General features: G+C 39.9%; 1 protein-coding gene across 1 annotated transcript in view; it reads right to left on the bottom strand.

The window, feature by feature from the left end:
- Nucleotides 1-449: 449 nt before the first annotated feature.
- The window catches only part of ST6GALNAC5 (ST6 N-acetylgalactosaminide alpha-2,6-sialyltransferase 5), a 145115-nt gene continuing 127830 nt past the window's right edge, over nt 450-17734 (bottom strand). The window contains exons 3-5 of the mRNA XM_006919337.3: nt 17147-17556; nt 10931-11038; nt 450-1820 (exon numbers count right to left, since the gene is read on the bottom strand). Of these exons, the coding sequence (XP_006919399.1) occupies nt 1589-1820; nt 10931-11038; nt 17147-17556 (750 nt within the window). The 3' untranslated portion in view covers nt 450-1588. The remainder of the gene's footprint in view (nt 1821-10930; nt 11039-17146; nt 17557-17734) is intronic.

The raw sequence follows: 17734 nt of genomic DNA, 5'->3' as shown, positions 1-17734 counted from the left end.
TCATGTTCTGCAAAAGAACGTCAGTCTCTATATGACATATTTGCTGGTGCCATCAAATTTGGCATTAGAAAAACTAGTGCTTCCTAAGCCATGTGTAAAAAAAAAACACTGCTGTATTTTTAAAAGACGATTTTTGAACAATATTGTTTGCTTAAATGAAAATCTTTCATACCAACTGATCTTGGCTCTGAATAAAATAAATTCTTATACTCCCCTAGACCAGGGAATGGCAATGTTTGTTCTCTTCTCTCTCTCTCTTCTTCCTCTCTCTCTCTCTCTCTCTCTCTCTCTCTCTCTCTCTCTCTCTCTCTCTCTTTCTTTCTCTCCCTCCTGCTCTCTCTCCTCCCTCTTCCCTCCCTTACCCTTTCTCCCCACTCCCCTCTCTCTCCCTCCCTCCAGCCCTGCCTCCCTCCTTTCCTCTCTCCTTCTCTTCTCCCCCTCAACCCCTCTTTTGGTGCAAAAAGCTCCAGAAAAGCAGGGAGTAGATTTTAGCTAATGAGGACCAAGGAGAAACTATGTTTTAACCACAAAAGAAAGTTAGGTTGTAGGGGAATATAAAAGGCCCCCTAAAAAAGGCTCCTGCTACTACTGTAGGAGCCCCATCATTCCAAGTGCAAAGTCCTCAAAGGGTTCAACGAGAAGTTCACATCATTCTGTGGAATAGGAAACTAGGGCTTAAGTGAAATGACCTACATAAATTATTACTAAAGAAAACTATCTTTAAGTTTCTCTTGTTAGTATCTTTTTGTGTTAATGACACAGTTTTTGGTTTTCAGTTTTGTCATTTGGAGCATTTCTGCACCTTGGAAAATGTCACAGCTTTTCTTGAAGCCTAAGGGTTTAAAAAATGCAAGACAACATTTTCAAGCTAAATACCAACTGCATGCTACCAATGAGCATGGTGGACACAGTAACTCATCAACCCAATGCTAGGCCTTTTCTGACCATCATTTGGGATCCAGGAGTTGGAATAAATTACCTAAATAAATATAAAGATAAATTACCACATAATAATCTATAAAAATACTGGCCTAGAGTACACTACAAAACTGTCAATAAATAAATACCGGGCATTTGCTTTATGAAAGTCGGTGGAGATGTGCTCTTTAGAAACAATGTCCACACTTTCAGGCTGCGTTTTACAAACCACACACACAGAGTTCAACAGGTGACAAAGGTTATAGGTCAGGTTAGGATACGACTTGATAGAAAAGTGTCTTTTGACATGGTATTTCTATAAAGGAATATACAACTAATATTGTTGAGTTGCTCATGTTTCTCTTCCGAAGGCAACACTTAAAGAGATCCAAAATGTTTTTAGTCACAGCAGCATCGCTGAAATGAGTACTCAATTCCGAAGATAACCCCTTTTGAATGAGACAACATTCATTAAGATACGTTAATTCTAGAATTCTCCCTATCAGCCAACTAACTGCACTGCTTTGTAGTTATGTCTTATGGGCATCTGTACATAGTACTTCTTGAGGAGTGAGGCTATTTCCTGCTACAGGTTCTGTTCCTCTTTTGTGTCTGATGGCCCAGGGAGTTTAGCAGCTCGTTGTCTGATTTGGTCTGGCATGCTCGTTCCTCAGAGTACAGGTTTATTCTCAGGATGACTTACAGCAAGTGGTTCTGGTTTCCAGTCTGGTTGAAAAAAGTGAATATTGAATGTCCGTGCCCAGTTCTTAAAGACTCGTTTCTCTGTGATAAAGCGGTGGTGACTACCCTTCCGTCCTCGCTCATGGGAGAGGTACATTGTACATTCATCTGGTCCAAAAGGTTCATAATAATGATAAGGTACCGAAGGATGATTGGGATCCCTGTAGGAGGAAATGAGATAACTGATTAACGCAGAAAAAAAAAAAAATCCTTTGACTGAGGAGGTAAAGTGTTATCTTTAAAAAGCTGATAAACACAACTCATATTTTCAATTTAAATAAATTTCAACAAATATTTTTTCCATCAAACAAATAATAAGCAAGTGGAGGGGTTTTGAGGTTATGAATAAGTGCAATGAATGCCATTACCAAACAGAGAGATTAAAAGTGTGCTGTAGGACGTTCAGGCTTTTGGGATTCATATTTCTAAAGCCAACTATTGTTCTTATTTCTACTCTTGCCCCCATACAGTCTATTTACCACAAGCGGCTCTAGAGATATTTACAAAACAAAAACAAATCATTCTTCTTCACCATTTCTACTCTCAAATCCTTCAGAGACGCCCAATTATACTGAGAGCATGGCCTACAGGGTGTTATGTGATCTGACCCCTCTCCAGAGCCTTCTCCTAACCCACCCAGCTTTGTCCTCTATGCTTCAGCCTTACTGGCCTTTCTGGTTGTCATCTCCAAGCTCATCCCTACCTTGAGGTCTTTGCACTCAAAGGCAGTCATCTGGCTCTAACACTCTCTCACCAGTTCATTCTTCTCACCTTTGGGGATCTCAAATGCATCCTCCTTAGAGAGATTTTAGCTGATGTCTGCTCCCTTCACTCCCTCTCACTCAAATCTATTTTTATAGCATCAATCACTCTCTGAAACTGCTGTTGTTGTTTCTTTGCTCCTTGTCTTTTCATGACAGCCGGCCTTTGTCTTGTTCCTAGTAGGTGCTCAATAAATAATTTTTGAATTTCTGTTGTTCAAAGAAATTTACATGGAGTTAGCAGTTACACAGCAAGCCTCTAAAGACAATTCTCCTCCAAATATGGAAAGTTGATGATCTTAGTTTGATTCCACAGGAGAGAAAGAAGTTAGCAGGCACGATGCCACCGGTTTTCTCTTGTTGCTCTAGACAGACAATGTATCCAGAAATACCAAATCCTCAAACCCTGCTGTGTAGCCTGACAGTCTCCAAATTTTCACTTCTCTGTATCCCCATCTCCACCTCCGATAATGAACACTGGCTCATTTCTTCAAGATAGTGTGCACAGGATAAACGTGGGGGGTGGGCAGGTACCTTTGTTCCTAGGTTACTGAAGATTTACTAAAATTCCTTAAACCCAAAGAACTCTTGTCTCAGATTGGTTTCCATCTAGGTCAGTCCACTCCATCTCTTCTGTCTTGAAGCCTCAATGATAAGCTCAGTGAAGATATCCCAGCAGGTAAAACTTGCTACTTTGAGCTACGCTCACTAACTGGCCTTGCAGCAGAGACTATGCTCTTAGTCTCTTCTTAGCTCTTCTCTCAAAAGGCTCAGGCATCCCAGCAAACTGCCTTTTAGCGCCTGATGCACTGGGGCCCCCCTCTGATCACTAAGGCTCTATTCTAAGTACAGTAACTTGGCATCCCAAAGATGCTCAACCTGCTAGACACCTATTCGTTTTCTTTGGAGGAGATCAATACATAAATGGTTTTTAGAGTAGCAACTTTATTGGGGTCAGAGATCGAAGTCTTTTATCGAGAGGGGTGTTGAGTCTGTGGTTCTGACAACAATAAACCTTTGAGCTGCTTCTCCTCTGAGATTAAAGTTTTTCCAGAAAGAGAGATTTATTTTCGTCATGCAGCATTTAAACCTGCCTGGGTTGGATGCTGTGCTAAATTAATACTTTGCATCTCTATTATGCCTGTCTCGAAAGTATCTCTATGTTCCACAGTAAAACATTAGAAACTGTGCTGTCTAGTTATTATAGATGATCACTTATTTACTTATCATAGAAATTGAAATATTTTAATAGAAGGTATTTCAATACAGAAAATGCATGCTAGGAAAAATTCAAGATGGAACTATTATGAAAAAAAGAATAAACAAAGAGAAATAGAAACATGTGAGACAAATCTCCCAGATTCAAATGGCATAATTTGTGGAACCGTGCCAAATTCATGCGACCATGGTACACTTGAGGTTAAGCTTTTATGCCAGTACAGATCGAGTTTTAAATTTGATTCATCAAAGTTTTGGACATATTCTTGGCATCAGTCTGACTAAAGAAACAATTAGGTTTCTAAAAATAATCATGAAATTGATTTGGCATCTAGGATAGAGGGAAATTGTAAACCAGCTAAAAGATGCTAAAGGATCAATTTCCTTATTCAGGATGACCATCTCTTTGAATGAAAACTTATCTGGCTCTGTATTGATCACCTAAAGGGAGAATTAAATTTACACAGTTGGTAAATATAATTCTTGATTACAAAGGTGTCCAAATAAGTGGAGGTTGTTTTCATCCTTTAAAACTTTGTCCAGAAGTGAACACGCAATGCTATGTATATATACCTTATTGTTGAATTGTACTCCTGAAACTTAGTGGATTTCGTTAACCAATGTCACCATAAAAAAAAATTAATTAATTAATTTCAAAAAAAATTTCCAAAAGGCAGAAACATGCTTTGTGGGACTGAGAAAGTAGAGCTGAAGCCCTTATTGTTGAATTGTACTCCTGAAACTTAGTGGATTTCGTTAACCAATGTCACCATAAAAAAAAATTAATTAATTAATTTCAAAAAAAAAAATTTCCAAAAGGCAGAAACATGCTTTGTGGGACTGAGAAAGTAGAGCTGAAGCATCTGCGGGAACAGCCCTCTGGTTGTGAGCCTGCCATCAGCTGTAATTCACTGTTCCATTCAGAAAGCCTTTCTCAATTTAAGGTCATAATTTCTTAGTTCTTTTCTCAAACCTGATTTTGTAAAGGCTGCCAAAGCCTTTTCTTCCTCCACCTGAGCCCAGTGAAAACAACAATAAATATCAGCAGAATTTTTACATCAGGAGGCTACTATTGTAAAGGAAGGGTTCTGGCATCAGGTTCCTGTTTTGGACCAGGGAAAGCTGAGGGCGTGAAGGTGTGAGAGCAGAGGTGGGCATGATAATCACAGAGCCAGTTACCCCAGTGGCTGCAGGTTGTCATCAGCACTCCAAGGGCCAGAGCAAGAACAAATTCTGCAAAACAATGTGAAGGATTTTTTTTCTTTATGAAGGAAGCAGGTGCAGAGAGTGAAAGAACTAACATTTAGTGCACACAGGGAGCTTTAAAGAAATACCATTGCCTGTGTTTCATCTCCATAGAGTCTGGTTTAATTGACTTGGAGAGAGTTCCAAGCATGGGTATTTGAAAAAGTGCCTTAGGTTTGAGTATCAAAATAAATAATGGCAGTACTGGATTATCAAACCCACAAAATAAAATAAATGAGTTCGTGATGATGTCAGTAAATAACTGAATAATTAAATGAGGGAGAAGAAACAGGATTTTCTTACAGAGGAATTCCAATTAATAAATCTAGAAAGAATGAGGGAATAGAAAATCTCCATTACAAGAGCAGAGTAATTGTTGTAGGCAAGATGCACCAATGAATAGAACATCAGCGGGGATAAAGATGAGGCAAAAGAGGTTATTTGTGTATAGTATCTTCCCCAAGATACTTATAAATAACAGAGGGAAAATAGTAACTTTACAATGAGTAAATCCAGCAGACACCACCTCAACTAAGTGATATAGGTTAACTTGGCCAGTAATAAGACATTTTGACATCATGTACCTCTGGATATGAGAGGCCTAGAAGGGCTTATTGCTTCTGTGGTATCCTTCCCAGTAATGCATAACCTCAAACTAATCATGAAAAAACACACAAATCCAAAATGAGGGACATATATCCTACAAAAATGACCAGAATTATTCAAAAGCATCAAAGTCGTGAAAGATAAGACTGAGGAATTGTCACGGACTGGAGGAGACTAAGGAGATTCTAAGTAAGTGCAAAGGGATCCCAGATTGAGTTCTGAGGAGATAAAGGACATCAGTAAGAAAAGTACTAAAATCTGAATAAAGTCTATAGTTTGGTTAAGAGTGTTGTACCAGTGTTAATTTTGATATTTAGACTATAATTATGCAAAATGTTAACATTAGTGGCAGCTGGGTAAAAAGTGTACAGGAACGCTGTGTATCATTTTTTGCAACTTTTTCTGTAAGTCTAAAATTGTTTCAAAATTAAAAAAAACTTAAAAATATAATAATGTCCAAAAGCTCCTTAGGAGATTTTAATACGCAGCCAGCTTTGAGATGGCTGATTTAGTTAAATATCTGTTAAGCCTTAGTGCTCAACTTACATTATCTCCTTTATTTCTCCATCAGGCGTCTAAGGTGACTATCACTATTTTGTGTGACAGGTGAGCTTGCAACATCCAGGTAAAATCTAGTGCCTTGCTTTAAGCGCACAGCCTCACTTATGGACCATATGAGTGCAAGACTTGCCCCTTTCAGCCCAAACCCAGTACTTAGCACTTCACACAGACTAACTTATTTAATCCTCACAATGCCTCAGTGAGAGAGATAATGTTATTACTCTTATTTTACAGATGAGAAAACTCATGCATAAAGGAACTGAAGAGTCATGGTCCAGTTTTGTACCAAAGCTGTCCTCAGGAGGGACGCTCTATGTCTTGGAAAAACTCCTGTCCCACTAGGTGCGTTTCCTTACTAATGGCACTCCAGGTTTCCACTGGAGTTGGCAGCACATGGCTGGGAGGAACTTTGTCCTTGCTGCATTTTTCCAAGCACCCATCTATAGAGTTGCCCCGTGCTTGGAGTATGCAGCTGGTCAGAGTGAGAAGCAGAGACCTCACGTTCATGTACAATCCTGTCCACTAATGTTAATGGCAGCAGGAGTTGGTAATGTTCCATTTTTGAATCTTCTAAAGTTAAGCTGTACAATTGGAAAGAAGTCTCATAATATTAACAAGCAAGAGAGGACACTTCTACATCCAGGTACAATCTCGGTTCACTCTGCTCTCTGGGTTTGGGACTGGACTATCTATAAGGAAAGAATGGTGCCTTTGCCTTTCTCTAGAGCTCTCAGACACTCTCTAAACACATGTCTATTTTTGGTGTGGCATCTGGCATATAGTAGGCTGTCAAGAAATGTTTGAGGAATAGAGTTGAATCAATAGCTGTCAAGTGTCTACATTGTTCTGAAATTGGCTTGCACAGGGGGTCTTTGAGAATATTATGTAGCATTCAGAAGAAAATGTTCCTACAACAGGCCCTTCTAAATGTCTGTCTTGAGCCTATGAGACCCACTGAGCCACCTTTATTCTGCTGCTTGATTTCTTGTCCTTGGAGCTTCTTTTGGAAGGAAAACTGCTGCATATCTTGGAATCTGTTGGAATAATACTTGTGTACCTGGTGCAAACTGAGCATCAAGAACCTATAGCTGTTTATCTTTCATGGGGCAAAGAACCAAAGTGAGTCACCTGAACGCATGCCCTACCACTCAGGCACCTCAGGTGGTGCCATCATCTCATAAGATACCAATGGTGCCCACCCATGGGAGAGAGAAGGATGTAATGAAAACACCCAGTGGCTGTTATGAGTTGGCCAAATTATGGCAAAGAAATAAGAAACAATAAGCATGTAGGAGGAAATACAACAATACATTTTAAAACGACTTCATAAAAGGTGAACCACATGGGCACATTATGGCTCTATAAACACCTGATTCCACACGGTGAACTGTTGCCGTGTAGAAGCTTTCCCCTTTATGCTAGTAGCTTTATTAATGTTCACTAGCTAATAATTCTAGCAGAATCAACTCTCTGATATTCATGATACCTTTGAGATGTCCTTCACATTATGGATGAGATATTAATTTACTTCCATGACAGTGATCACTCCGAGTCATTACTCCTCTAATTAATACTCAAGAAATTATGAGTAACTAAGAGTTGTAAACTTGGTAATGTATTAAGTATGACCAGAAAAAAAGATTATTAGATAGAGTTTAAATGCGTGGCCCATTATTGTTGCAATAATTTACAATGGGAAATGAGATTAAAAATACTCACCATAATTTAGTTTGGTAAGCAATGATAACAGATCTTTTCACTGCAATTTATAGTCCACCTAGAGAAAATGGATTTGGTTTCCCGTATGTATATGGCATAATTTAAGGGTCTACTGTCTACATAATATACTAGATGCTGTCTCGGATGCAACATGGGACTAATTTTCTCCAGCTTTCTGAACACCAATGAACCTGGAGTCTGGTGATGAAGGCAGGATGGAGACTGATGTCTGATGCCTGAGCACCTCTTTTAGGACCCTGTGCTAGCCCTGATGGAGAATGAAACAAGCGGCCACCACTGACTTCTGAGAATTCTCAAAATCTGAATTTGCCATTTGCTGGTTACACTTTTCATTCACCTGATCCTTTTGGTCTTAAAATAAGTTTAGAATCAGTCTCTTAAACATGGCCAAGGAAAGAAAGGCTTTTAAAGTTTATTTATTCATTGAGTGCATCAATACTGAATACATAGTATGTGCTAGACACAATGACAAGTGCTAAAAATATAAATGTCGATTGAGACACAACTCTTCCTCTTAAGGAGTCTACAGGCAAATGGAAGAGATGGAAAAATCAATCAGTGACATGGGGGCAGGGATGGAATTCACACAGGGACCAGTAGGGGCACAGGTAGGGTCTGACTCAGACAGGAGGTCAGAGAAGGCTTGGAGGAGGAAGACCTGCTGCCTGTGAAACAGTGAAGTGAGGGATTAGGAGTTTTGGCTCTTGAGCCCTCCAGATCTGAATTCAAACCCTAGCTCTGCTCTTCAACCTTGGCCAGCTGTTTCATGTCATTAAGCTTCCTATGTAAAATGATGATAATAATAATGTTCACCTCATGGGATTGTCATAAAGTTTCACGGAACCGGCACATGTATTCATACTGAGTGCAGGCCCGGCATATGGTATGTGCAGAAAAAATATCAACCATCGATATTCTTAGTAAAATACTAGTAGTAATCACCGTGTTAAGAAGGAAGGGATAGTCATTCCAAGCTGAGGGCGAAGGGACAGGTATCTACAGGGCGAGTCCCTCTGTAAGTTTTTCAATGGCTAAAATAAGTTTGTGTGAGCAGAGAAGATGAGACTAAAGTGGACCCCTGAAGGGCTTTTGTGTGCTAAGCTAGGGAGTGTGAACTCTTTTCTAAAAGCTTTTGGGAGTGACCAAGGGGTTTAAGTGACAGAGTCAGATTTGTGACACTCAGGCGACTGAGGCAAAGACTGTCTCATTCACCTTTGATGACATCCCCAGTGCCCAGTATAAGTTGGTTGAGTGAATGACAACCTCCCTGATTAATTTAGTAACAGACCTTTTTTTTGAGGGTATCAATTGTGCCTTAAGTTCCAAAAAGATTAATTTACCAAAAATGAACAGTTGACTCTTTTTTGCTTGCTGAAATCTGGTGCCTTGTGGCCAACTCTATTCTCATGAGGAACTGGGCACTTGAAGGAAGCAATGGAAGGGGTAGGCACACAGTGAGCAGCCCCATATGATGTCCTGCCAGCTGCTGGAGGCCACATGAAGCCAATTCTCCATAGTGAAGAGGAATGGGATCTACTTCATATAGGAGGCCACGCATGTCCTCCTCTTCCCAGCAACAAGGCCTCCTCACCACGGAGCACCATTCCTTAGTGCTCTTTAGACATCTCTTTAACATGTGCTGATAGGTGTTGGACTATCTGGTGGCAGATCAGTAAGTCCCTTCACCTGGTAGATTTGTGCATGCGTAACTTATACCAGGGCTGTGCCAAGCACTCCTCATCTATTACTTCATGGAACTATCATATAAACCCTAGAGGTAAGTATTATTGTCATCATCATCATATAGATATGGAAGCTCAGGCTTCTGAGACAGTCATTAAGCAACTTTCCCAAGGTCACTAAGGTTCAGTGAGGTCAACTAATTTTCTCAAAGTCAAGAACTTCTGAGAGGCAGAGATGGTTATTTTCACCCATAGCAACACCTTTTTACTACAGCACTAGAGAGAGAGCAGAGGACAGGGCCATTCATTCATTCGATATTTATAGACCATCTGCTATGTGCCAGGACGGTAAAATTCTACTATCCTTGCACTAGAGCTCAAATAGTGCACCAAACACTCAAAACTCTCTGCTTTTGGGGAGCTTACATTCTGGTTGACTCAACAAGTGAGTCCAGGCCGTACATATCAAAATCCTGCTCTGTCCATACCTTTCCTTTTCTCCTCTCTGACCTGACTCTTACATATAAACTACTATTGCTGCTGTATTTGGCCTTTGGATTAAAAAAGGTGGGAGAAAAGTGGCCAAGTGGTAACAGCATGATTAAATATCCTTCTTATCCTTGCTTTAAACCTCCAAATTGCAGATTTTGCCTAAAGGTCCATGGCCTTTGAGAAGTTGTTAGGTTTTAAACATAATGCAAGCATAAATTTTAATGAGCAAGCTTAAAATAACGCCACCTTAGGTTTTGCCATTTGAAGATCAGGATTGAGGTCACATGCGGCCCATCAGACATTCCTGAACTCAGGTACTTTCTGAATGTATAGGCATCACGAAGAAATTACATGCGAGTTTTCAATAGGGCTTCCACAAACCAGTGCATTTGTTAGTACACACCAAGCTCTCCCTGGGCACATGCCAGAAGGTAACTTAAGGTAGTAACAGAAATGTGTATCTGTTCCCTTTAAAGCAATACATCAAAATAATTATGCCTGTGCTTTGGCCTTAGAAGCATAAACCAAGGCTACTGATATAGTGAGAGAAAGAGGCTCAAAGGAATATTTTAATTTTAGAAAACAGGCATTACTGTCAAAGAAATTGCCCTCTTTAATTCATTAAAAATTACCACATTCCTTTCAAATGAGAATAAAACTAATATTTCTTAATGCTTGTTCACTGTTAATATTATGCCAATTATTGCATTACTTTTGGTTGATAAATATTCAGAGGATAAATGAAGCCCACAGGATGGATTAATTCTCCAGCAGCACAAACAAAAACTTTCAATATTTTATATCACACAATTAAATGCTGTTTGTTGTTTCTAGAACCAGAACTTGGGACATGTTAATTAATTGCTTCAAGAAGACAGACATATTTTGTGGTTGACATTTGGAATCAGATATTTATAAACGCTGCACAACACTGCTGATGAATTACACTTGTAGAATATATCCTACCTGCAGAAGTCTGGGGGCACCATGCCATAAACATTGATCCTGTCACACAGCTCCAGTGCAATCGTCATTGTGAACCAGCCAGTGCTGAGCCAAGTGTTGGAGATCTTCCTGGAAGGAACAATAATTAAGTTTGCAAGCTGGTAAAATAATCATTGTACCCAACTACCTTCTTAAATCATTTCTGGAGAGAGGCTGACTAATCTCTCTCTCTCTTTCTCTCTTCCTTCCTCCTCTTCCTCCTCCTTCCCCACCCCTCCACTCTATGTGAGATATAGCTAGAACTTTACCAGATAGCTATCTCTCACCAACAGCACCACTATATTCCACTGTACAATGAAAAATGATGTTGATGCACCATCATGCCAGATCTGTGACACTAAAGGATGCTCAAGGGACTTTTGCATCATCAAAAATGATGATCGATGTTTAATGTTTAAGTGCATATTACCACAACTCAATTTCTTGTAAGATGATAATGCACTTGTGTCAACCCTTTATTAACCAGAATACTCGACTAACTAGAACTATTCCTTGTTCTTCAAGCAGGGTGGATAATAAGGAGCTTATTAAATATGAAAAAACAGATGTGTCTGACTATGTATCAATCCATCGATAGATCAAATGATCTTAGGGTAAAGGCTTACTTCCAACTAGACTAACACCAATGTCTTGACTGAACATCTTTTCTTGGGAGTTTAGTAAGACCTCACTTAACATCATTGATAGGTTCTTGGAAACTGCCACTTTAAGACAAACGACTTCTAACAAAACCAATTTTACCATAGTCTAAATGATATAAACAAGAGTGAAGTTACTAAGGCATATTTCTGTTAATAAAAACATCACCAAACTTCTAAATAAAGATCCAGAACATTTCTAATATTAAACACTGAAATAAATGTGAGTTATACATACATTTAAGAAAGATTAATAAAAAAGTAAGATGATTATTTTCCAACCCATTTATTCCAGTTCAGGGTCACAAGTGGCCAGATCCTGTCCTGGCAGCTAAAGGCACAATGTGGGGCCAACCTTGGACAGGACGCCCTTCCATCACAGGGCGCACTCACACCCACACTCACTCAGACTGGGACAATGTAGACACGCCAATGCACCTCACATGCTCACCTTTGGGATGTGAGAGGAAACTGGTGTATCTGGAGAAAACTCACAAAGACATGGAGAGAACGTGTGAACTCCACACAGACAGTGGCCCCGGACAGAAATCCAATTTTTTCATCAACGTTACAACGAAGCAATGTTGAACATAACAATGTTATTTGAGAACATAACAATGTTACCTGCTGTACATTCATGTGAGAAGGGGCTAATGACCAAAGGAAAAGGACCACAGAAATGCTTTGTTTAAATGAGCGTTTGCTTTATTTTACCTCAGAACATTTAGAGGCCTGAAAATTTTTATTAGAAGACCAAAATTGACAAAATTTCAGAAATGAATCTGTGCCTTCCAACATTTCTTCATTTACCCATTCAAATATCTGTATTGAGGTCCAACCACGTACAAGCCTAAGGATAACTGTGGCGACACAACGTCAAGGTCTAATTTGACCACAACTATGCAATGCTGCTGTGAATATTAATTCAATTCTTTGGGGATTGTGCTTTTACGTTTCTTTTTTTTTCAGTGCTTATGGCATTCCTCATTAGCCAGTTTCAAACGCCTACCCCCCAAGTCAGACTGTCTGACTTTGCCTAGCCATAGAAACATATGCAGTGTAAATGACAGGACTGCAGAAAAGCTTTTCTACTTGCACTGTATAGCACTCTTCTTTGAGAAGGAAGAATTTTTGTTAAGCAGTTTGCATTATTTCCATTTCACATATGAAACAAAAGAAAAAGAAAAAAGAAAAAAGAGGCATTTTGTTTTGTCAAGTACCTGACAGGAATGAGTGATTTAGTCATTCCTGAGTTTACTGCTTCAACTTTCTAGTGCTTAATCCCTTTACTCATTTTCTTTTTCCATTCCAATAATAGCCCAGAAAGTACATTTAAAAGCTCTTAAAGATGGGAATACCATGGGCTTGCATCTTACCAGTTTCTATCACTTACTAGCTGAATGACCTGAGGCAGGTTTTGCTGGTCTTTGAGACTTGATTTCCTATCTATAAAGTAGGCATGGGAAGCTCCATCATCCTGGGCTCTTTTGAGACTAAATGAGAGAACACCATAAAGAGTATCTAGTCTGTTATAGTGCTACGTTGAGATCCCTTCCTCCTTTCTTGGTAGTTAGTTTGGAGCAAATGAAGTAAATAATTCAGCCATCCCTTTCAGTGCTTTTTGGCACCCACGAAGACTTTGATATCCTTCCTATACTCTGCTACTGTCTCTTGTGTTGGAGCCATCATCAGTAGTCAGGATGGTAATTACAGAATCCTGGAACCTCTGGCTTACATAGACATTAACAACCCCCTTTTCTTCCTACCAGGATTATATATTCATAAGACCTTTGAGAATGAAGGAGGTAGGATGGAGCAGAAATGACTGAGTGGGGAAGGGTAAGGGAATGAAGTACCTTTCTCAAATTATAGCCTGTCCTTACCTATGTGGCTGAGACTATATGATGGCCAGTTGTTCTAGACTTACACAGGGTGAGTGAATAACTGGGATGTAGAGCCCAGGAAGAGAATGACGGCTCACATATACACCCAGATTCTTGATCAGGAAATCACGCCTGTGTCCCTGTGCTTTTATAGTTGTCAGAAACACCAAAAAGGCTTTCCCACTGTCAGGAACTCCCCCATAATTTTGGCTTTCTTTTGTGTGATATAGTAGAGATCACAAGCTGCAGCCTGAAATGCAGGAGGATGTGACTCTACAGAAAAAGGTTTCATGGGTAAAAATGGGAAGAATACAAAGTGGAAGACTAAAGGTACTAAAATGAAGAGTTCTTTAAAACGTCACTTAAAATTCCCCAGACTTTCTAAATAATAGTCTTTTGGGATCACATGCTATAGAAATGCAACGCTTTGTGCTGTCTTTCTTAAAAAGATTTGAACTCTTTTCCAACAAAGGAATATCTATTGTTTTTACACTTAATCAGCTGTAATAAAGGAATATGAAGAGCTGTCATGTGCTTATTAGGGAAAATTATCAGATATTCTTTTATATGATGAAGTAACACACTGAGCTGATAATTCTATAGTGAACACTAAATTACAATTAAAGGCCTTTCTGCTCCACCAGAATCTCATTTATAATCTCTATGGAAATATTCTTCCTGCAGTTATTTCATTTATGCTTCCTTTATCTAATTACTATAATATTGGTTCTGAATCATATTTTCCTAATGTACCCTTATTCAATTATAAAGTTATTTTCAAGTACAGTTACTTTCTAATGTCAAAGAATACCACTTGGCCATCTATGTCATTTGTCATGCTTCTTAATTGTAGATTGTTCCTGAGCCATTTTTACCCTCTGCTTTTAAGTAGGGTGAAACTTCTATAAACCAGAATCTATTGAATTATGCTATTTCTTTAAAATATTAGCCTGATGTGAATGTCCTGATCATGAGATGTAGATGTATATTCAGTACATGCTACATTTTTGTTGAGTTTCAAGAAAAGCACTCATATTGTTGGACTCCAAAGGAGAGCTGTTTCTGACTTAATTCTTTCAGCTTGGAGTAGGTTGCAGGTTAAGAATATGGACACACGAGAATATCAAGTCAATACAACGTTAGCTTCTTTAAGATAATTTCTTAAAGGTAAGAGACACAAAGATCCTAAAAGTGACAATATACTTTGGCACTCTACAAATCCATAAGTGTGATTTCCTTAAGTAGGGACTATGTGGACTCGTGTAGATGGATGTCTGCACATGTGAGACCCAGTACACGACCTACAAAGATTTGGTTCCCTCCTTACTAGCTGGGCTCACCAGAGGGAGACAGAGCTATTGAGTAAAAGGGTTCCACTGGTCAAAATTTAAGAAATTTAGTGAGGGGGATTGGTCTCAGTGTGAGATTTTTCCTTAAAGATCTAAGTGAACAAAAGGTGGAATGACTAGTCTCTAAGTTTCCAATTTAAAATAATTTCTTAAGAAGATTCAGAGCAACGTGTATTTACCTTAAATAGCTAACACTGAAGCAGTGTTTCAGGAATACTTAAATTTAGAAAAACCTCTCAACATTTGGCTAAAATGAGAGAAGTGTTTTCTGTTGAAGAGAGTGTGTCTACTTATTTTGGGTTTTCCAACCAGTCAAAAGTAAAACTAAATAATTCCCCTCTTTCTTCTTCCTTTATAAAATGCTCTCTTGGTTAAATAACTCATTCTTGAGTGACAGTCTCTCTTATTTGTGTTTATTAAAGGGCAATAAATGACTGGATTTCATGGCACTTTGTAATAAGAACCAGGATCCCCTATGTAATCTACTGGCTGAGCTGACCGCGAGGTCCCCTGTGCCTCCAGGGAAGGAGGCTACAGCACCAGCAGCCAGCTCCCCCTTTCCTCACTCGCTAGATGTCATGCCCACTCCTGCCTGGCCCAGCCGTCAATGGTCGTAAGGCTTCTAGGACTTAAAAAGAAAGCTCTTCCAAGCAAAGAGTTTGGGGACATTGGGCTTTGGTCTTTCTTTAAGATTCTGTTCTCCAATAACGAGCTGCCTAAACTTACCAAACAATGCATTTAGTACTTTATAGTCTTTATTTCACTTATGATATTTCTTTAGTTGTAAAATAAGAAAACAACTCATGGACAGTTGTTGTAAGGGAGGGTGGTAAATTATATCATTAAAAGTATGTCAATTATAAAAGTACATGTTTTAGAATTAAGGAAACAAGGAAATGTAATCATTAGACCAGTCCTATGAGTCCTAGTCACTATGCCCTTTTCACACATGAGGTCACTGAAAGATTAGGTAATATACCCAAGGCCACACAACTTGTGAGGGACAGGGTAAGAATTCCAACCTAGAGCTGTGTGTTTGGAATACACTGCACTGCTCCTTTCGATACCTGACTGTCCTTTTCTTTGTCTAGATCTGGCCAGTTTATGAGTCTGCATCTCTGCCTCATCTTGGGCCACACACCCCCACTGCCCTCCTGACCACAGCCATAGGAGACTTTTCTCCAATCCACTGCACATTCTCCTACCTGTGATCCCTTGTACTCACAAGGAGGTTTCTCTCTCCCATTCCCTGGTTCTCCTTTACCTGAATAAATACACAGTGGCTTAGGTCTCAGATTAAATTACAGATTAAATATACCTTTTTGAGAAAGGCTTTCTCTCATTCCCTCATCTCCTAGACCAGTGCTCTTCAAAATAGTTCAACCTATAGTGAGAAATACATTTTACTTCATGACTGGGCATATATACATATGTGTGTGCATGATTTTAATTTAATTTTATTTTCTAAAGTGTATAATTCAGCGGTTTTTAGTATATCATGGGGCTGTGCAATCATTATCACTATCTAATTACAGAACATTTTTAGCACATCAAAAAAAAACCCTTCTCTATATATGTATATTCATATGTAAAAACTGAAGTACATATTATTTCATGAGATCATACTTTGCCTTATTTACTATGGGAGATGAATGTTGATATTGTCTGTTCTATTCCGTTCTATGACTTTTTAAAAAAATCTTGCAGTGACCCACTATGTTGATTTCATGTCCCATCATTGAGTTGTAACTAACAATTTGGAACAATTTGACTATGGCAGGATTTCTGTCCTACACGTCACAGAACCAGTTTCCTGCCCACGATGCTGAGCACACTGCCACCCTGTAGGCTTTATATTCCAGGAGGGCAGGGTCTAGATCTGTCTTGTTTTTCACTGTATCCCTGGTGCCTGGCGCTTAAAGTAGTAGTTATTTAATAAATATCGGTCGAGTGAATAAATGGTTGCCTTTGGTTAGTGTTTACACAAATAAAATGAAATGCAATAAAGCTATTATTACCTTTCACTTATTACCAGTGTCATCCAGCAGCTGTGTAGCCTCTTCTTCTAAAGTAGGGATTTGTCCCTGAATTGCCCATGGAAGTGTCTCAGTGCTTCATTTCACTTTGTCTTATGTATTCAACTGGAGCAGCCCAGATTCCAGGAGGACTCTACACATGAACTCTGCCAATGGCACGAGCAGTGGGGCCACAGCAAACCCCTTGGCAAAAGCTTTGCTTTTGGCGAATCAGCCAGCTACGACATTTCTCCACCCTCCCCTGTGCCCCTGCCACCCTGCACCTCCGTACCTGTCTTTGCCAGTCTCCTGCTTGAAAAGCTCATCAAACTGCAGCATCTTGCGGCGTGTGATCATGAAGGCCTTCAGCCGAGGCAGCACCTGGCTCAGGAGCTGCAGGTTGTTGTACACCCGGCCCTTGCCGTCACGCCGCATATAGCTGCTGGGGCCCCAGAAGATGAACACGGTGCCCTGGCTCACGTTGAGCAGGTCGTGGCGGTTGCGGAGGATCCTCTGGATGCTGGAATGTGCGATGACCCTCAGGCTGGTGCGATTGCCCACGTCGCGCCCATAGCCCCGCGTAGGGGCGTCATTCATGCGGATGACGCACTCCGTCTGGTCAATCTGGGGGCCTCGCCGGCTGCGCAGGAGATGCCCGGAGCTGGTCACCAGGGCACAGTCCCTGCAGTGCATCTTCAGAGGCTGAAAGGCAGGAGGAGAGGGACACCATCAGCTGGCAACGAGCAAGTCACTTCCTTGCCTCGGAAGACTGCCCAACTCCCATTTCTTCCCTCCCATGAAAGAATATATTCTGTCTGCTATACCCTCATCAACATTCTCTTCCAAGTTGGTGACAGGGAGCAGTAAACAAAAGGGAAAG

Source organism: Pteropus alecto, unplaced genomic scaffold, assembly GCF_000325575.1.
Source record: "Pteropus alecto unplaced genomic scaffold, ASM32557v1 scaffold25, whole genome shotgun sequence".
Classification (NCBI taxonomy): domain Eukaryota; kingdom Metazoa; phylum Chordata; class Mammalia; order Chiroptera; family Pteropodidae; genus Pteropus; species Pteropus alecto.
The sequence above is the reverse complement of the archived record's forward strand: the minus strand, read 5'-3'. Positions and strand labels throughout refer to the sequence as shown.